This window comes from Danio rerio, chromosome 15 (assembly GCF_052040795.2).
Source record: "Danio rerio strain M-AB ecotype USA chromosome 15, GRCz13ab, whole genome shotgun sequence".
NCBI lineage: Eukaryota > Metazoa > Chordata > Actinopteri > Cypriniformes > Danionidae > Danio > Danio rerio.
Genome location: NC_141035.1, coordinates 5236084 through 5258267, shown reverse-complemented (window position 1 = coordinate 5258267; position 22184 = coordinate 5236084). Strand labels below are relative to the sequence as shown.

Genomic DNA, 22184 nt, shown 5'->3' with positions numbered 1-22184 from the left:
CAATATGCGTGCCCAGGCGATTTTAAAATCGAAAGGCAACATGACTGACAAAAATAATTGCGTTTGCAACTTCATGCAAGCAAAGCAGGTGAATACCGAAGAATCACTCACACTAACAGCTGAGGTGATGCGTGCATGCTCCCGTTTCCTTTTGTGTAGCAACTGTGTCTAGAAACACAACTAATGCGATCGGTTCTCTTTCAAATAGACTGAACAAAACGGGATGAACATGCACCCACAGTCTTGCTGCTTTCAAGATTTCCAGAGTTGACTTATTGTAAGCAGCGCCAGTTGCTTTCCCTTTAACCAATCTTTGAACAGATTATTTATGGGTCTAACATTAATAAGTGAGTGTGACCATCCTTTCATTAGCATTTTACCTGCTTTCTTCTGCGTTAATATGGTTTAATTATCATTTTTTGCAATAACATTGCTTTAATGGGAGATTAACCCCCCATTTTTGTGTAGTTAACTGGTGATCTGGGACCTTTTGCCACGACATATGACTGTAAAATTTGTTAAATAAAAAGTATAGTATTCAGTAATATTTTGCTTGTTTTGACACATTTTAAATTTGTGGCTGAGAAAACTGTTTATGTATGGTGTGGTCAGAGATAAATTGGGTAAATCCTTCATTGTGGGCTCTGAAAATTATGTGAAATAAAAACTAATCGTAATATATGAAACTGATTCATTTACTTATAATTATTGAGCAAGCTCAGACACGAGTAATTTGAGTAATTTTAGCATGTCAAAGTCATTTTTATGTGTATAAAATATATTTTCCCAACAATAAAATTGTGGCTAGTGAAAATGGCGAGTGGCTAGTAATGTTGGAAAACTACTAGCCACAGTGGCTGGTGATCAAAAAAGTTAAGTGCAAGCCCTGGTAAGTAGCATATTGAAGAATTATGGTATACAAAAATAGAAAAGTGTTTGCAAACCAAGAGTTCTGAGTCCTTCTGGGTCTACTTGTTGTGCCATTCTTAGTGCTTCAGTTGTTGCTATGTCGACATTGCAGGGCACGACAACTAAAATGATGGTTTCACTTTTGTCAATATATTTCAGGATCAGGGATTTGATCTAAAAAAAAAGAGAAGACAGGTAAGAAACTGAATTCTTGAAGTCAAAAAACATTGAAAACGCCATTAACCTTATTTTATTTAGGCCATATATAGAGTAGAAGTCTGAATGATTAGCCCTCTGTATATTTTCCCATTTCTAAACATAATAGTTTTAATAACTCATTCCTAATAACCGATTTATTTTATCTTTGCCACGATCACAGTACATAATAGTTTACTAGATAGTTTTCAAGATACCAGTATTTCACTTTGAGTGCAATTTAAAGGCACAACTAGATTAATTAGGCAAGTCATTGTTTAACGATGGTTTGTTTTGTAGACAATCAAAAAATTTAAAATAAGGTCACAATCTCAATTAAGTCCCCCAGAAAGCCTGGTCGTCCACAAAAGACAAATACAGGAAAGGACAGGATAATGTGTATAATATCGATAGACAATGTTCGGTTTCACAAATATAAGAATATATATACAGCATATATTTTAAAATATTGCAAAAAAATCAATTTACATAAAAAAAAAATAATATATATATATATATATATATATATATATATATATATATATATATATATATATATATATATATATATTTTTTTTTTTTTTTTTTTTTTTTTTTAATTTTCTTTTTGGCTTAATCCCTTTATTAAACTGGTTTTCCCACAGCGGAATGAACCGCAACTTATCCAGCATATATTTTACGCTGCTTATACCCTTCCAGCATCAACCCATCACTGGGAAACATCCATACACACTCATTCACACACATACACTACGGACAATTTAGCTTACCCAATTCACCTGTAGCACATGTATTTGTACTTGTGGGGGAAACCAGAGCACCCTATGGAAACCCATGGCAACTTGAAGAGAACATGCAAACTCCACACAGAAATGCCAGTAACTCGAAATACATTTTTTTTTTATTACACAGCCATTGTTTTGAGGAATCACTAAATACACTCACCTGATCTCCAATATCATCAGGTTGGCCGTTCACAGGCACACGAGTTATACCGGGCAGATCGATCAGAGTGAGGTCACACACATCAGGAGATGAAATCTCCAAAGTGATGAGCTCATCACAGATCCCAACTGTAGTTCCAGCAAGATCATCTTGTGCTGTTGAATAAAGAGATAAACATTAAAGTAGCTGTAGTTCCTATTTTCCTCTTATTTCCTTCCTCATAAATCTCATACCCCCGGTTTTACAAACAAGGTTTAAGGCTAGTCAAGAGTAAATTGCATGTTTGAGCTGTCTTAACTCAAAATAACTTGGGGTGAGATGTCTTAAAATACGTCAGTGTAATTTTTTGTCTATAGGTGCACACCAATAATATATGTTTCTGAGGCCGTTTTTATAAATGTGTCTTAAATAGCCTACTTTAACTAAAGCCTTGCCCTGGCTTAATCTAAGCCCTGTTTGTGAAACTGGGCCATACAGTTCAGAGGTTCATAAAAACCCCTCTAGACTATAGTTTTGTTTTGCTATCCAACACGTCTTCGAGAACTTTTTTACTTCAGTGTTTTACTTCAACTTCAGCGTCCCTCCACCACCCCAACTCCACACTATTAAACCCAATACCCATTTAAAGGGTCACGAAACACCAAAACACATTTTTTGAGCTGTTGACAGTCGTATATGTGTCCCACACTGCTAAAAACACTATTAGGACACCTATATTTCACTAAAAAGTGTAAATTGGTTGTTTTTGCGTTATTTCAAGCAAATTCATACTTCCGGTTTGAAACGAATTTTTGAAGCTGCGTCACAGCCATGACATAATAGCTTTGTATTTCAGCGTGCAGACTGGACGTCTGTGCCAGAGTGGGTTTTTTTACGTCTTACAGTGTGTTGCATTAATGCATGAGTAAGGCTTGGTTCAAACCAATCAGCGCGCTCTATTGTGCAGCTTCATTAATATTCATTACTATCACCGTGGTTACACGACAGAGACGCCACGTTGTGTTGGCAAAACAAGCGTGAAGTGTTGCTTTTATAGTTTGCTGCAGTTAAGTTTCGTTTTCATTTTCTCTCTGTGAGAGCTCTGAGTCACGTGTGGATTAACAGTGTACGCGACGCTCGACAACAATAACTTACGTGTCTAAGGAGGAACATTGTTTACCTGAGAGCTGTTCTCATTAGCAAACGCTGAGATCCGGATTCGCTTGTAGTCTTCTCTTAATAAAGACGCGGCTCTAGTTGCTGGTGATTGTCCTGTCTCTACAAATTTGGTAAGTGAGCGACCAGTGCTCTTTGTTTATTCAGTTTGTTCGTATCTAACAAACTATTGCACTAAGTGTAAACATGTTAGCACTACAACCAAACTTTAACCTTGTGTAGGGTTTTCACCGCATTTTGTGACCGGAATAACACACGCGGCTTTCTGACGCTACCTGCCGTGTGCATCTAAGTTTCCGGGAAATGCTGAGGTTTTTTTTCTCTCATTCGCCGTGCGGTATCAAACATTGCATGAAAAATACACGCTTAGAGCAGTTCCTCGAATCAAATATCTCGTTTGTCGGGAGGGACATGAATGAATTCCCTGAATGAAAGAGCCAAACTGCAGTTAAAGTCCACTATTTAATAATTTGGCAAATAATTCGACTACAGATGTCCATGTAGGTTAAACACCATCACTTTCTACTGTGTGTGTGTGAATTTTGACTCTGAAACTCGCGCGTGCCCAAATAGACACTCCCACACCATCCCACTTTTTTTCCTCCGACACTCCCCCCTAAACAGAGCTGGACACGCCCACTTTTCTGACTTTTTCCAAAGTAGAGGTGTGAAAACACCCTGCTGAAACGAGGGGGTTTCATGGCCCTTTAAATCTAAGGGGGGAACGTTCTGGAGCCAGACTAGGCACTGCCCTCGTACCCTATCTCTCTTTATCCTGATTAGGGGAATAACATGAGTTAGGGTGTCTTCCCGAGCTCAGATCTCTCTCCCCAAACAGCACCCCAACAACCATATTCTATTCAGTCAAATATCTGTGACTTTGAACTCGTGAAATGCTTAGTAATGTCTTGTACTTCAGAATCCTTCCTTCAGTAATTTCAAATTCCGATCGAGTCCTATTCATACTAACCTGCTCTAACAAGAGAGTCCACCTTTAATGGGTCACTGAAGGCTTCTTTGTGACCATCATAGGAAATGGTCCCTGACCATGGACCAGTTTTGATCTTCTGCAGTTTCAGCTCAAGAGGGCAGCGAGTGACAATACCTTGGTAGGGGGACAAAAAAACACCAGAGTAAACACATTAAAACTAACATGCTTGAATTCTGCCAATATTGTCAGGGTTCTGCCACTCCAGTCTTGTACATTCTTGTTTTGGTGGCAGAGTCCAGACACTAGCTCTGTCTTGTCCTGGTATGTTGTGCTCGGCTCGAGTTTTCTCGGGTCAAGACTCATTTTGTCATTGTGTGTCTCTGTATGAGTGCTCTCGTGAGCGCGCTCAGGCCAAGCACACTCCTGCCTGTACTCGTGTTTGTGTTTGTTCTGTCGGCATCGCTCTGTTCCAATCTCAGCGCCGTTCATTCAACAGTCTAGTTGGTTTCGATTTCGTTTAGGCGCTGGGATGAAACATGCGTGTTGCATATGTGTGAGCACACTGTAAGGTGTTTTCATTTATCGTGTGCTCATGTCTTGCGTCTTCACCACTGTTCACTATGTGCGAGCGCAGATACAGGGACATGAAGCATTTCAAATCTATGTAGATCCTGTCTAAATCATTATGAATGAATATGTCGACATTAGCAATATATGCTGTAGCTTTGACACTTTCAAAATAAAAATCACAACTCAAACACATCGGCCAAACAGAAAATAGACAAATATCGGCTGATATATCTGCATTGGCAATATATGCTGCAGCTTTGATGCTTTCAAAATAAAAGTCACTAATCAATCACATCGGCCAAACAGAAAAATGACAAATATTGGCCAATATATCGTCATTTACAATATATGCTGCAGCTTTGACGCTTTCAAAATAAAAGTCACACCTCAATCACATCGACCAAACAGAAAAATGAAAAATATTGGCCGATATATCGACATTAGCAATATATGCTGCAGCTTTGACGCTTTCAAAATAAAAGTCACTCCTCAATCACATCGGCCAAACAGAAAAATGACAAATATTGGTCGATATATCGACATTAGCAATATATGCTGCAACTTTGATACTTTCAAAATAAAAGTCACTCCTCAATCACATCGGCCAAACAGAAAAATGACAAATATTGGTCGATATATATCGACATTAGCAATATATGCTGCAGCTTTGACGCTTTCAAAATAAAAGTCACACCTCGATCACATCGGCTAAACAGAAAAATGACAAATATCAGCCGATATATCGACATTAGCAATATTTGCTGCAGCTTTGATGCTTTCAAAATAAGTCACACCTCAATCACATCGGCCTAACAGAAAAATGACAAATATTGGCCGATATATTGGCATTAGCAATATATGCTGCAGCTTTGACGCTTTCAAAATAAAAGTCACTCCTCAATCACATCGGCTAAACAGAAAAATTACAAATATCAGCCGATATATCGGCATTAGCAATATATATATTGCTTGACCACTGCTCTCATTTGTGTCACAAGGCGCTGAAACAGAAGCAAGGTTTTCATGTTCTTACCACTTCCTCGAGGCAGAGCCACCCCAGAGAGAGCCTCCAAAACAGAGCTCTTCCCAGAACTCTGATCTCCCACAACTGCAATGGACGGCAGACCAATGTCCTCATCAAGGCCAATGAACCTCAGAGAGTCGATCAACTCAATCAAAGGCCGAACAGACTCAAGGAAATGATTCTGGGGTCCTTCCTGAGCTTTTGAGCCAGAAAATGAGCTTTACATTTAAAAGAGAGAAACAAATAGAAATGTTATTTAGATCTTGATGATGGTTGCTCTGCAGCGGTAGAAATCTAAAACAAACAGATACGTTTTAAGAAGAAAGAAACAGTAATAGGTATTGTAGCTATCAAACATAAATAGCATTTGAATACTACCTCTCATCGCCTTGGTAGTAATATTCTGAATGCTTTTCCTGGTTCATTGTTTGTCTGAAATTCAATTTAGAGATTCTAATCTGAAATAGGAAAAATGAAGTAAAATAAAATGAATAAAAATGAATTAATAAAAACTCAAGATCACTGCACTTTAAGTCTAGCTGTAGAAATCAACACAACAATATAACATCACTACCTGCATGATTTGTGTTATCCTAAATACTGTGCCAAACATCAGATGTTAGGACAAGATACAATTTTTTTAACACATTATATTTGATTAGATATTTTTCAAGACACTTCTATACAGATTAAAGTGACATTTAAAAGCTTAACTAGGTTAATTACGGTAACTAGGCCGGTTAGTGTAATTAGACAAGTTATAGTATAATGATGGTTTGTTCTGTAGACTATCCAAAAAAAAAATTAGCTTAAAGGGGCTAATAATTTTGACCTTAAAATGGTTTTTAAAAAATTAAAAACTGCTTTTATTCTAGCCGAAATAAAACAAATAAGACTTTCTCCAGAAGAAAAAATATTATCCGACATACTGTGAAAATATCCTTGCTCTGTTAAACATCATTTGGAAAATATAAAAAAAATAAATACATAAATTTTTTTAACGATTTTCAAATAGAACAAACAACAAAGAGAATCAGACAAACAAACAACCCCTAAGCTCTGCCAATTAAATAAAATTTACAAATGTATTTGTTTAACAAAAACAAAACAAAAAAAATCTAAATCAAAACAAAAGAAGCCAGAGCTCTCTTAGAAATAAACCTTTCACGAATTGTGTAGAAAGAATTGGAGAGGTTCCCAAAGTCTCCTAAATTTGTACTGTTTGTGGTTGAGGTCAACAGTTGGATTTTTAGAAGTAGACCATTTTAGTAATATCCATTTTTTTAGAGTCAAAAGTGTCTTCAGGAATGTCATTCAGCAAAATAAGTGAGGGGGAGAAAATAAATCGTTTTCCTATTATCTGCTGTTTTCCTATTATCTGCAAAATGGTTGGATGTGAACACAGGACCATGAAAAAGTGTCCCCTTACAACTGGGGTGTCCAAACACTGTCCTGGAGGGCCGGTGTCCTGCACACTTCAGCTCCAACATTAATCAAACCCAACTGAATGAGCTAATCAGGCTCTGACTAAATATACTAGAAACTTCCTAGTAGGTGTGTTGAGGCAAGTTGGAGCTAAACTGAGCAGGATACCGGCCCTCCAGGACCGAGTTTGGACACCCCTGCCTTACAAGTTTTGCACTTAAAACAGAAGTTGGAACAAGCTGGGAACATTTTATGCAGACAAACCAGCCTGATCTCACGAGGAAACGTAGTATTTAATGTTTTGTCACTTTAGTGGCTAATTCGTATGAATTCATACAAGTTGAGTCGTACGAAAAGTACGATTTTAAAAAGGAGGCGTGGCACCCAACCCTGCCTCTAAACCCAAACACAGTCATTGGGTGATGAGCAAATCGTACTAAATTGTACAAATTAGATTGTACGAATTTATACAAATTAGCCAACAGATCAAAAAAGTACGAATTGCCGTGAGATTGTGTTGGACAAACAGAGGTAAAATAAAGTCTGTGGAAAATGTTTAAAATTTTTTCCCATATGGAAATTGAGGTACAAACAAATATATTAATAATAAATACAAAAATCATGTCTCCTTACTTCACACTTGCATTACATTATATGGATGCTTTGTAAAAATACCAATAAAACCAATAAAAATAAACACTTTTTAAAATTATGTTCTATCATTTTAATTGATATATAAATTAGCCATCATATTACAGGAAAAGTATTAAATTCTGCCAAATGTGCTCAAATAAAAAAGCCTGAAGTGTTTTTACCTTCTTTCAGTGCTTCTTCAACACAGCCTGGAGAGTGTCTTTCTGAAACCCCATGCTGCATTTTATACATTCCTAAAGCAGGAAACATGAAAACCCTTTATTGCACACAATATACCCAAAGTATTTAAAAAAAGAGGAAATAAGCAGTTGAGTTCTGTTTTCAGGTGTAATCGCACGGCATTTTTTCCCCAAACATTTCTATACCTTTCACTTTCATCATCTTTTCTGCAGTTCACATAATTCCATTTACCCTCAAATAGTATTCATTTCACCATTCTGCTTAAAGATATTGAATATAATCAGTGGTAGATAGAGTCCTGAAAAATCATACTCAAGTAAAATACCATTTCTTGCTTAAGTAGTGCAAGTACACTTTAAAAAAAAAGGTTCCTAGAGGTTCTATATAGAACCTTGGGGTTCTATACTTGGCCAGTAGAACCTTTTACCCAAAAAATAGTTCCATTTAGAACCCTTTGAGTGCAAAGAACCTTTTTGATTAAAATGGTTCTATAGTTTTTGATTCATAACATAATTATCTAGTAAAGATTATAAAATAATTATAAGCTATAACACAGATATACAAAGCTTTTTGAGTCAAAACCTAATAAAATGAATGCTGTGGTCAAAAACGTTATCAGTGTACAGTATGGTGGGATTTTTTTCATTCAGGTTTGCACATTAGCACATAACTTATATTTTATATATACTTAATATTTAACATTTTTAACAAATTATTTTGTGAAATAAATAAAATAACCAGTTTATTTCTTTAGACTGTGCAGTACCATGTTTTTATGATTTAAAAATTTATTTAAAACTAATTATCATATATATATATATATACATACTTAAAGGTTTAACATTTCAAATACATTTAGTCTGCATTTTTTGTGTCCTTTATAAATAACACCAGATCTTTCATCTATGGATTATTAAAATATGTTTGGCTTTAAAAGGTTTTAATAATATCCAGGGACAGACTGGCCATAGGGAGAACCGGGACCTTTCCCGGTGGCCTGATGGTCAATCTTGCCTGCCACCATGACTCTGGCCTGCTGCGCATACACAGACTCGGTCCGGGCACGAGTGCTGCACTGCTACCTAAATAAAGAACCCTTAAATGGTTCTAAATAGAACCATCTAGCTTGAATTCGAACAACCATTTGGGGTTCTATTTAATGAACCATTAAAATGGTTCTATTTAGAACTTTTTTGGGGTTCCATATATAAAGCGCTTGATAGAACCATTTTTGGTTCTATATAGAAACATTTCTTTTAAGAGTGTAGAGTAAAATTATCTGTTGTAAATATGACTCAAAGTGTGAGTAAAAAGTAGCACTTTTAAAAGTACTCAAGAGTAGTGACTAGTGAGTATTACGCTGTGAAAAGCTGATGATTTGCATTAAATTTGTGCATGTGTGTGTAAACGTAACATTCTGTAGAGCATTTAATTATTGCCCAGCAGGCACACAACATCATAAGATGTTAATATTAGGTTAGATTTAGGTTGTGATGTCAGGTGACGAAAATTCAATGTCTAGCCAGCGCCTATAAGGACAACGTTACTTTAATGTTCAATAATGACGTCAAATATCTTATAATATAATATAAATTATAGTTAATTATTTCATATTAACGGCAAGTACTGACATTTATTTGTCAGGTATGGCAACCAAAATCCAACGTCTGATAGACGTCATAGCGGTAAAAGTAAAAGTACACATTTTTAAAACTACTTAGTAAATTACAATTCCTGAGAAAAACTACTCAATTATAGCAATTTGAGTATTTGTAATTATTTACTTTACACCATTGATTATAATACATCTATTTGTCAAAACACGTCCCAGATATCACAAGAAAATGTCATTATTTAACATAATTCTGAAAAAGTGACTAATTTGCACAAATGCAATTGATTTTTTTACACTTTCTTTAACATAATCGTCACTTAGGGGGTCACTAAATGCTTATAAAACATCCAAAAATAATTATAAACAACATTTTACATAGTTATGAACTGCCTTGTGAGACTGCAATGGGGTAAAAATACACGAATGTTGTTTAAACGTGGTAAAAGATGCATTATTGGATTATTACACAAGTAACTGTACTATAGAACAGAAGTACTATTAACTCCATTATATTAACTATTCAACTATTAACTAAACCTCTGGAATCCGGTGTGAACGTGTGGATATTGCACATTAATGCACACTATTATTAATAGGCACTCTCACACATTCACTTCAGATTCTAGAGCAAATGTGAACAATTAATCGTTTTTCTGTTCTATAGTCTATTACACTACGTTTCGCCACTACAGGTCTCTTGAAGCAATAACACAGACGAAGCGTGATGCTGCAATCATAGATATACACATGCAAGTTGGTGCTACTTTGCCTTATGGTGAATGCGGTAAGAGACTATTATTATCAATAACGCTACCTGTTTACCACAAAAGTTTAAAACATACAAAAAAAGTAAAAAAAAAAACAAACAAACTAAATCTTACCTATGAAATGTTTTGTGCGTTGTTTTCTTCGTTTGCTCATTACTACACCCATACACAGCACTTAAGTCCAGTATCTTCACGTAGTAACACTGTCTTGTATAGTGCGGTTGAATGACACTTGTCCTGGGAGCACTGTACAAATATGGCGGCGCTATTGACGCATGCTCAGGGTCCCTATGCGATATCTAGTGTATATATCTATGTGCTACAATGAGTGAACCAAGCGGCAACCTCCCACTCGCCCTCGTGAAGCAAATATTGAAACTGCAGTTCATCGAAATTCGCTAGTCCTGGCTCCATAATAGAGCGGATTACTATTGAGCCCACTGTTAAAATGGCCAACTTTACTGCAGAAAAAAGGTGTTTACGCCTGGTACATAGAACGATTTTGGTTCATATAGCTAATATTACCCTTCATGACAATCCTGAGTGTGAATTTTTTTTATAACTCTTCAGTTTTTTTATAATGGGTTATATTAAGTGTGCATAATTAAGGCCGTGGCCGCTGATTAGCGGCTGAAATCTTGTCATGGACATTAAATTAAGATGCCAACTGGTTTAAAAAGGCCTAGATTAAAAGAAGATGGCCAAATGTGAATTTTTCTGTTATAAACTATAGTAAAACAGCTTGTCAAAAAGAATAATAAAAATACTAAACCCTGCAAACAGATTAAATACAGGAATTAAGAAAAGGGTGCACTTTTATTATCAGCTGTCAGTCATCGCCTGCTTTTTTTTCCTGGTCATTGTGCCTTTGCCATGTGCTGTGTAAATAACAGACAATCGGATACGGATAATCGGTCACTTTTAATAGATGATGTAAGCCATTCATCAAAAAAAAAAAACTGATACAGTAACAAAATCAGAATTGACCATCAAGATTTGCAGCCTTAGTGAGACAGTACCAGAGCTTTTTCGCTCCGGATTTTGTATCTTTTCATACAATTTGTTTTTTGTTTGTCCATTTTTTGTACATTTAGTGGAACTTAGGCTTTGCTGGAAATAGATGTAAATCTAAATAAAAAGTTCAACAACAACAAAAAGGGGAAGGAAGTGATTTCCTACTCAAGTTTCAGAGGAAATAGGAATTTATTTGGGGAAAAGTTCTGGACCTCAAATGGTCATATAGGCATGTGGCAACTGCATGTCATATCACATCATATACTGTATTTTTATTGAATGCCATGTCAGCAATAACAGCTATTTTCATGGCAAAAACAATTCATTAAAATAAATACAATAAAAAATGCAAACAAACATACACATAATAACATAATGACATAAATTAGACTTTTTTTTGATGAATATTACTCTAAGTTAATTTCATTAAAATTATACAAAATAAAACTTTTGCAGTTATTACAAGTCCACTTGAAATCTACAAACAAAAATTTCATATTTCAATAACTAAGTCTTGTATGATCAAAACGACATCTTGCAAAAAATCACTTGATCAAATCTGGTCCTAAAAGGTATTAAAAATCTGTTTTTTTTTTCAGGGTGTAATTTCATGCAGTTTTATTATTCACCCATAAATCTCATTCCTCTTGCCACTTATTTAAAATGCAACCAAAGGAGGAATTTGGCATTTTATTGGCTTTTGTTTTAAAGTTTCTTTCATTCTTTTGGAAGTCTGACTCCATCATGTTGTCCAGGCAGTCACCATTGTTGGCTGCTTTATGTAAGCGGAAACAACACTGGGCAAAGTTCAGTGGAAATCCCGAATAGCGGAAATGTGAACAGAGAGTAAAACCCAAATGATGCAATCACAGCGGTGAGTACAGTACAAGTACTGTGCGTAATCATTTGGGTAACAATGCACTTATTATGCACATACATTCATAATTTTACATGTGCATGAAATTACATCTGAAATTAATTTCTGTAATTATATTTATAATTACACTATTGACCCATCCCTTACACCTTAACCCATCCTTAAACCCACCCATACCATCAAACCAATATACCAGCTTAACATAATAAGTGGAATACAATATAAACACAATATGCACATTGTATTTATTTATTATTGATGTAAGTACCTAATGTGACCCAACATAAAGTGTAAGTGCACTGTTAGTATTTAAATATAGAGCATTTAACGTGTATAAGTTAAGGTAATGATTAACCTATTTGAAGTATACTGTCAATTAATTTGGCTGTAGGGTATACTTAACATATTTTCAGCTTACTTTGTTAAATTAGGGTATTTACGCTATTTTTTATTTATATAAAATATATAATTGACCTATTTGAAGATATGTAACTGCAAGTTATTTTCAGCTTAGACAGCTCCTAAATGTCATTTAGTTTAGTATGTAATGTTCAACAAATATTAAAACTACAAGTCAAGTATAATATGTAATAATTATAACTTTAAACAAATGACAATGAACACATATAGACATTTTAGAATTTTTAGTACATTTCATAGAAGTACATTACAAAAAGACTAGATTAAAGATCTTTTTAGTAAAGTCTCTCAGTGTATAATTTAACGGTATGATGCGTGAATGTGCTCCACGCAGGTTTTTGCATCTCATTTATATACACTATGAACAGCAGCTATGCTAATTATTCTCTTTATTCTCTATTTTCACCTGGGAATGCTCATCTCGAGGCCCACAGACTATGCAGCGCCACTGGTTCGATCCGCGACCTGCGACAAGATGATCCCAAGGTTTCCATAATCCTGGACCAGGCCGTATTCTGAGCAGCTGCTGTGGTGGAGGAATGGAGAGCATGAGACTGATTCTTGTGACGCTCCAGGGACAGACGAGTATTGCTGACTTCCAGCGTTCCCCAGCGCCTAGACTGCAGCTCTGCACAAGACAGTTGGCCAAAGGGAAATGGTCGTGCCCAACTGAGCCTGATTTCCCTCGAGGTTTTTTATCCTTCACTTTCGCCAACTGGAGAAGTTTTTTTGGGATCTGTAGAGCTGCGCATTGATTGATTTGCTCTTCAGTGTTTGGACACTCAGCAGTAAATATTAAACCACACTGAACTAAGCTTAACTGAACTGAACTCAAACTCTGAAAACTGGACTGACACTGTATCAATTTTCTATGATCTTCTATGTCAGGGGTGGCCAACCCTGTTCCTGGAGAGCCACCTTCCTGCAGATTTCAGTTGCTACCCATATAAAACACACCTGAACCAATTAATTAGGACCTGAACACCACTTGCTAATTACAAGCAGGTGTGTTTAATATGGGTTGCAACTGAAATCTGCAGGAAGGTGGCTCTCCAGGAAGAGGGTTGGCCACCCCTGTTCTATGTAAAGCTGCTTTGACACAGTCTACATATTAAAATGTGCTATAGAATTAAAGATTAATTGAACTATATTGAAAGTAGACTAAAAGTAGGTATTGTCTTATTTTTATTTAAAAGAAGTGCACTAACAGCACACTTCTTAATTCTAAAGGACAGAACACAAGCTCATAGACAGCCGTTTCAGGTTGTGATCTGTTGGACATAGCAGTATTTCAAGCTCATTCTGAAAACGTAGCCCTGCGGACGTTTCTGGAGACAGCGGAATACGTCCCAAGGGGGACGTACGGCCGCGTTTATTTTTTTCAAGCGAATGCTGCGGGGCGATGTGATGCTGTTTGCTTTCGCGCTCGCCTTACCTCCTTGTGGAGGGCTTCCCCGCTAAAACCCGTTTGTCCACTCAGCTCACCGTGTACGTCGGCAGGCTCGAGATGCAGAGAGGAGTTGACCACGGCGACCGGTATCGAGTCCGGGGAAGAGTGGTTCCAGCAATCAGGTAAGACAAAAACAGAATCCCAAAAATTAAGTGAACGAGTTTCGTGACAGGGTGAGAACGTGGAGAAATCCGAAAACACAGTAGAAAAAAAAAAAATAGGCGCTTTTATTTTTTTGGACGGCTTTTGTAAACTGTTGCTCGGGTTTAGGGAAGCGAGCGGGCGGGCGGGCGGGTCGATCGGTAAAATTGGTTGAGTTCAGGGAAGGAGGAGAGCGGGTCGGCCAATTGGCCGGTCGCGCAGTCAATCATCCGGTCAGTCGGACAACGGCCTCTGGTGGGTTCACGCAATAACAGCGTGGGCGCGAACCGCACTCGCAAGAGGCGTCTGAGGTGCGAAAAAGCGCACAACAGCGGCCTCTCGCGGATTCGCAAAAACAAAAACTGCAGCCGTACGTACCCGGTCTCCAGAAACGTCCGCGGGACTACGTTTCCACATTGAGCCTGGGTTGCAGTATTCCATCTTGTTTTACTGATCCTCTTATTTTAATTTCACAAAGTAAGCTTTATCTAATGAAAGTATTATTTTACTGATTATTATTATAAGCCACTATACTGTATATATACACTGGGTTTTAAAAAACAGCGGTTCGAACTGTAGTTCTGCCAAGTGACTAAAAAGTTATCAGCATGATGGTAAAAAACTGTACATTTCTAGTCAAACCATTCGGTACCACTTTATTTTAAGTGGCCTTAACTAATATGTACTTACACAGGAATTAATAGTTTGTTACAATGTACTTATTGTGTAAATACATGTATTTACTGTGTACTTATGCTTGAATTAATACCTGTATGTAATTACATCTGTAATTAACTTTTGTGATTACATTTGTAAATACACTGTTGACCATCCCTAACACCTTAACCCACCCTTAAACCTACCCATACCACCAAATCTGTCCATAACCCAACCTCTATCCCAACTCAAGAGCACCACAAGTGTTCTCAAATACATTATAGACACAGTAAGTACATTTTATTTATTTTTTGATGTAAGTACATAGTAGTTAAGGACACTTAATATAAAGTGGGACCAACCATTCTTCTGCAATCTCTTACCAAAAACGGAAATAAGGGCAGTATTAATAGCTATAAATGTGGGAGAGCGCTGATATTATGTGATTGTATAGTATTACAATATGGAACAATTCAATGTTGATGTTAAATCAAAAGCAATTCACAAATACTTGAAATTAAATTATTTAATGACAATAATTCTCTATGGTTACAACTGAATTAATTACAAAATAACTGTATGAAATGTTAAAATATAAAATGATAAAACATGATATAAATTGTACCCAGATTAAATGTAAAATTAAAGTTACCAAAGGTAAAAGGAGAGACACAGGGGGAGGGAGAAAGAGACAAAGAGAGCTGGCCCAGAAGTTAACCTGATTGCAGTAGAGTCAGAGAAGATAGACTCCAGAGACAGGCCAGGAAAAGACGAGGGCAGGAAAAGACAGAGCCCGAGTTTACCTCCTATTTTGTATCTTTCTTGACCATGTGACTAAAGCCCAAATGCTGAGACATTCAAACTGACCAATCAACATGTGACCACATCATAAACAACTGTTTACCTAGTTAAAATTAATACCTAATTAAGTCTTTAAATTGCAGTTGAATACCAGTATCCTGCAAAATAACTAGTAAAATATTATGTACTGTGATAATGGCTAGGTATTTTGCAGGATACTGGTATTCAACTGCAATTTAAAGACTTAATTAGGTATTCATTGATAATGGCTAGGACAAAAGTAGATTAGTTATTAGAAAATAGTTATTAACATGTGTTGAAAACTCACACTTGTGCAACAATCTTTTGTTCAACTTGGCATTCTTGCACAGCAAAGGTTTCCAATTCTCAGTTTGTATTTCAGTTTCCCAGAAATGACTGTTGCAGAAACAAAGTAAGCTTCTTTTTGATTTCTGTCTTCGTTTCTTGGTTTCAGTTAGCTGTAGAAAACCCAGGCTTTCAGTTCCAGTTTTTCATGTTGCTTATTCTCCCATTTAAATAAAAGGAAAATCTCTAACTCACCACACTTGGTTTATTGTCCTTCCTCCCCAATAGGCTTTAGTGGAACCCTCAGTCCCAAGTAGCCAGTCATTAAACATTTCCCATTGAAATTTTCGCCACAAGAAAAAAATGTACCTTCAATGTCTGGAGAAGATGTTATATCAATTATTGAGACTCTTGTTGAAGTGTCACCTGAAAAGTGTGGGAAAATGTACCAATGTCATGCACTTCCCTTTAGCTTTTTTGTTGCATGTTTTTGGTTGTTTCCACATTTTTTCACATAATATTTGAACTTCTCTTTATGGCTGACTTCCTCAATCGCTCTAACTCTTATTATATTTTCATCTCTTGTTTAACTCTTCCAGTCGCCAGTTATTACAAGATGCTGGAGGTCACCAACTTCTTTCACCACAAAAGAAGAATCGAAGATTTTAGATGAACTGTTAAAGAAGTAAAGTAAGAATTATTAGCCCCCTGAATTATTTGCCTCCCTGTTTATTTTTTTCTCCAATTTCTGTTAACGGAGAAGATTTTTTTTCTAAATGTAATAGTTTTAATAACTAATTTCTAATTATTATTTTATTTTTGCCATGATGACAGTAAATAATATTTGAGTAGATATTTTTCAAGACACTTCTAAACAGCTTAAAGTGACATTTAAAGGCTTAACTAGGTTAATTAGGTTAACTAGGCAGGTTAGGGTAATTAGGCAAGTTATTGTATGACGATGGTTTGCTCGGTAGACTATTGACAAAAAACATAGATTAAAGGGGCTAATAATTTTGACCTTAAATAGTTTATAACAAAATAAAAACTGCTTTCATTCTAGCCAAAATAAAACAAATAAGACTTTCTCCAGAAGAAAAAATATTATCAGACATACTGTGAAAATTTCCTTGCTTTGTTAAACATCATTTGGGAAATATTTAAAAAAGGCAAAAAAAAAAATCAAACGGGGCTTAATAATTCTGATTTCAACTGTTTATACACATTAGCTTGCATTAAAAAAATTAAATAATAAATTCTTTATTATTATTTAAGCTAGCAATTCAGATTCATAAAACAGAGTAAAACAAGCAGTTTCAAAACAACTAATCTTTATTATTAAATCTACCAAGAAACAGATGTTACATCAGATTTGCGTACCAGCAAAATATTCCAACTAGAAGAGCTTCTCTGTGGAAAACCTTTTAAAATAGTTACTGAAAGCCTGCATAGCAACCTTTTAACCATTTTGATTCTGTTTTACGCAATAAGTGCAAGAAAGAAACCAACTAATTCAGACAAAGAATATGCAAATTACTGTAATTACAGTCTTAAGTAGAAATACCAACAGAAAACACTTAATATATCAACGAGACATATAGTTCAAATACAGATTGCATCAGATTTAACGTCGAGGTCCACAGTAAAGGTTTGGTACGACTATAATATTGGTCATAACACTTGAGTTAATGCTCAGCATTCACATTGTGCCTGCAATGTTTAGTCAATAATCTATGGCGGAAGTTACTAAACATTTGCCATATGGACATTTAATACAAAGAACACCAAAAATAAATAACATTCTTCTTCATTTTTTTGGTCACATTTTCAATTTTGCATTGCGTCTGCACTTACACCAGTATTTTCGATTATCCCACAACCAGAAAAAAGCATTGTGTGTGCATACACTGTAAAAGTGCAGGATTCCACCAGCCTGATCTCATGAGAAAACGTAAGTATTTTACGTTTTCCTAGTTTGGTGGCTAATTCTTACGAATTCGTACGAGATCAGTCAAACGAAATTGTATGATTTTAAAAAAGAGGCGGGGCACCTAACCCCACCCCTAAACCCAACCGTCATTGGGGAATGAGCGAATTGTACTAAATTGTACGAATTACATCGTACGAATTTATACGAATTAGCCACTAAATCAAAAAGTAACGAATTGCCGTGAGATTGTGTTGGATTCCACACAATCCATTCATGTTATCCCAGCACAAATAGGTAAAGTTTTTGACTAATTTAGCAATTAAGTTGTCCCCCTAAAAATCTCAAGAATCTCAAGCTCATTTTACTTTAAATAAGAACTTTGAACAAGCAGCAACAACAAATCTAGATGTCAACAAAGAATGTTCCATTAATTAATAACGCATGACAACAAGCCTTTGGATTATAAACGCCACATGGAGATGCGTGTGATCCTCTATCAACGCATACTCGACCTTCACATCTAGACTTCAGCGAAATCAAAGGCATTCAGAGCAGTAAACGTGAACATGTAAACCATCCAGGAGAGACTTTCAGAATGTAGGAAGAGCATGAGATTTTTCTCCAACATTGTTTGGGTCAAAATGAATGATTTTTCTTCAATGATCCAATAATCATTTGTAAATTCAGCACAATCGCACGAGAAAATGTAATTAGTTCAAGTATTGTCAGAAAAGTAACTAGTGTCAATTCAAACAACTTAATTTGTATAAAAACATTTTTTTTAAGGGATGCATGCCCCTAAACCAAATCGTACTAAAATGAATGAAAAAGATTGTATAAATTAAAACAAATTACCCACTAAATCAAAAAGTTACCAACTGTCGTGAGAATGTGTTGAATCAGGGCACCTTTTTCAAAAAAAAAAAAAAAAAGGAAAATTAAGAAAAAAGACATTTTTGTTTTTTTCTTTTGCTCACTAAAAATAAAAGATTTTGGCTCGATTTTAGTTTTTTGGTTTAGGGTATGAAAACAAATAAACATTTTCAAAATTCATTTATACACAGGTAGGCGGTGCTGAAACACCCTTTTTCTTCTGATTGGTCAACCAAATCTAAGATTGTGACGTCAAAAAAAAAATCAAGCCAAAATCTCATTTTTTCATTTTTTGTTTTTTTTTTGTTTTTTGTGAGCAAACAATGAACTGAATAATGTCTGTTTACTTAATTGAGCTTTTTTTGTTTAAAAATGGATATAGAATAGACAGAAGATACCCTGATTGTGTTGGAATATTACAGGTATACTTCATCCAAAAATGAAAATTACCTCATCATTTACTCTCTCCCATATGATTTTAAACATTTATGAGATCCTTTCTTCCCTGAAAGCCTTTTTTTACTTTTCTTTTTTTACTTTTAGAAACAGATTTTGTCTTGTTTCTAGTCCAACTATTTAAAAATTAAGATGCAGTATGTAAGTTTGACACCCAGTGGTTGAAGTAGGTATTGCACTGCTGGTTCAAAACACACACAAGTGCAGGTTGCAAGATTGAGGACACTGACGGTAGTGTGCTTGACAATCAGTCATGTTCTACATAAAAGCAACGGCACACGATAGAAGGAATATTTTTTACATTAAAGCTGATCTTTTGTCCTAACCAACACTTGAAGTTTTATTTATTTTATTTTAGAAATAGCTTTTATTTCTTGCAGCTAAACAACAGGACAAACTGACATTGATCACCTCAGGTACACCTCATGTGCTTTATTCAGGGTTAAATGCTAATAACGTGAGTTTAAATGCCATTTTACATGACATTTATTGCCATACTACATACCATAAAAAATCATTTTTAAGCAAGAGGCTAACGGTCTAATCTGATTCTGTGATTTATGCTTAGCTAAGCTAAAAGTGTCTAGAATTCGGCTGGATGGATTCAAAAATAGTCAAACTCAACTGTCTAACTCTAGAGGAGTAGTAAAATAATCATATTTCCAAAATAAACTGGAGTGTTCCAAGAGATGCAGTCATGTACACCTTAAAGTGTGGGCTTTATCGTTATTAAAATAATATTAGCTGCAAGTATAAAACTATACAAAAAGAGCACATTTAACACAGATAAGCACACTTCTTTTTCACAAGGGCGAAAGACAAAAGTTTCCAGCTCTCCAAAAGGATTACAGAGACTAGCACATTACCTTTATTTATCCAAAGTCAGAACTTCTCCAGTGAATATGTCTCACCATCAGCGTCTATGAGTTTCATCGGAGTGCCCCCCATGTTTCTTAATCTATCCATGCAGATGTTTGGTTGCGTTCTACGCTCTTTGTTTCTTTAAAAAAGCACGCATAAAAGCTGGGCAGCTATATACTGTGACTTCAAGTTCAGCCCAGGTTTTGGTCCTGTGAGGGAAAACATGGCGATGGTTGTTTTGGAGGGACGAACCCTCTTTGCTTTGGCTTCCTCAGCCTGGCCCTGCCTGGGCAAGAAAGTCTCAGCAGTACTCTTTCTCCATCACATCCTTCAAGTGTCTACCTCTCAGCACTGATCTTGTATCGGAGGACGAAGTAGGCGATCAGACGGAGCGAAATAAAGAAGATGCCCAGGACAATGAAGTCCATGTAGAGCTTTGCGTCCTCAACGTCCAGCTCCTTCAGAATGGCTTCAGACTTCTGAAAGTGGCAGGTTTCGTCTTTGTCGCAGTGCAGGTCCTCACGGTCCAGCCCGTAGATGGATAGAATTACCCCTTCGAAACCATACCTAAAAGTCAAAGGACAACATATTTAGACCAAGACACCCTACAACAGGGGTGCTCAATCCTGTTCCTGCAGATCTACCTTCCTGCAGATTTCAGTTGCTACCCATATCAAACACACCTGCCTGTAATTATCAAGTGGTGTTCAGGTCCTAATTAATTGCTTCAGGTGCTGAAATCTGCAGGAAGGTGGCTCTCCAGGAACAGGATTGAGCCTTACAATATCCTGAATGTTCTCCTAAACAGCAATAAATGTTTAAAGCTAAAAGTTTTCTCTTAAATAAACACTTTTTAGGGGGATAGGCTCAAATTTACAAGTCCCCTAAAGTTAACAACTGAATTTTGTTGTTTTTTTAATCCACTTTTTTAGCTTAGCTTAGCATAAATCATGTAGCTGTATCAGACCATTAGCATCTCGTTCAAAATTAAATAGAAACATCAAATGAATTGAGAATTTTCTTATTTAAAGCTTGACTCATTGCTAGAATGTTCTAAAAAGTTGCTACTTTCTAGGCCGATACAGCTAGTTTGAACGAGCGAGATGCTAGCAGTCTATTCCGATTCAATGATTCTGTGCTCAGATATTTTGTATGTTGACCTCTAAACCCCTTCTCACACTGTTTTCTGCATGCTAGGCCCGTAGTTGTGACTTACTAAAAACAGAAAAGACGCTAGCCGTCTGTACACATATAGTCCTGTAGACCAGGGGTTCTCAAACTTTTTAGCCCACGACTTATTTAATGTAACTATTAACTACAATTTTTATGTCCTGGAGATTATGGATAAAATATGGTAATTCTTATAGTTTAATAAAATGAATTAGATTTTTGGAAATCACCAAGTAACCGCTCTCCCCTCAATGTACTGCCCTTTTCCAAGGGGTCCAGACCCCCACTGTGGGAACCACAGCTGTAGACAAGCACTGTTACTTCGCTTGTCAATTTAGTACTTGCATATTCCTATAGAGCATGTAAAGACTGACATGGCCAAGCAGGCTCATAGGAAATAAATGCCTCAGTTTGCATTTTTGCGAAACATGCCCTGCCCATACACGTTTGAGATGACAAATCCACTAGAGGGTGCTGTCTACATTTTTGTGAATCTCAATAAGTTACTTAGAGTATATTTTGTTGTACATTTCAGATACAGATCCTCCACGAAGGGCTGCAAGGTGGCGCAGTGGGTAGCACGTTCACCTCACAGCAAGAAGGTCCGTTGGCGTTTCTGTGTAGAGTTTGCATGTTCTCCATGTGTTCGCGTGGGTTTCCTCCGGGTGCTCCGGTTTCCCCCACAAGTCCAATAACATGTAGTAAGGGTGAATAGGGTAGACTAAATTGTCCGTAGTGGTTGTGTTTGAATGATTGTGTATGGATGTTTCCCAGTGATGGGTTGCAGCTGGAAGGGCATCCACTGTGTAAAACATTTGCTGGATCAGTTGGCGGTTCATTCACCCCAGATTAATAAAG

At 36.3% G+C, this 22184-nt stretch overlaps 4 protein-coding genes across 10 annotated transcripts in view; 2 read left to right on the top strand and 2 right to left on the bottom strand.

The window, feature by feature from the left end:
- Window positions 1-16532, bottom strand: part of mxf (myxovirus (influenza virus) resistance F) — a 250465-nt gene extending 233933 nt beyond the window's left edge. For 2 of the 7 annotated variants that reach the window (XR_015508896.1, XM_087283527.1), the window contains exons 1-6: window positions 7970-8068; window positions 6108-6187; window positions 5739-5947; window positions 4175-4309; window positions 2050-2204; window positions 945-1083 (exon numbers count right to left, since the gene is read on the bottom strand). Coding sequence is in view for 4 of the 7 variants with exons in the window: in XM_087283527.1 (XP_087139653.1) it covers window positions 945-1083; window positions 2050-2204; window positions 4175-4309; window positions 5739-5947; window positions 6108-6154 (685 nt within the window). In the remaining 3 variants the exon portion in view is untranslated. Of the gene's footprint in view, window positions 1-944; window positions 1084-2049; window positions 2205-4174; window positions 4310-5738; window positions 5948-6107; window positions 6188-7969; window positions 8069-13087; window positions 13208-16058; window positions 16210-16291 lie in introns of those variants that run through there. The other 5 variants (XR_015508897.1, XM_087283525.1, XM_087283526.1 and 2 more) reach the window with 5 other exon arrangements.
- brwd1 (bromodomain and WD repeat domain containing 1) overlaps window positions 1-22184 on the top strand; it is a 1114631-nt gene that overhangs the window by 821403 nt on the left and 271044 nt on the right. The gene's annotated exons all lie outside the window — the stretch shown is intronic.
- The window catches only part of phkg1a (phosphorylase kinase, gamma 1a (muscle)), an 831529-nt gene that overhangs the window by 670932 nt on the left and 138413 nt on the right, over window positions 1-22184 (top strand). The gene's annotated exons all lie outside the window — the stretch shown is intronic.
- Window positions 19368-22184, bottom strand: part of abcg1 (ATP binding cassette subfamily G member 1) — a 45750-nt gene continuing 42933 nt past the window's right edge. The window contains 1 exon segment of the mRNA NM_001110454.1: window positions 19368-20723. Within this exon segment, the coding sequence (NP_001103924.1) occupies window positions 20495-20723 (229 nt within the window). The 3' untranslated portion in view covers window positions 19368-20494.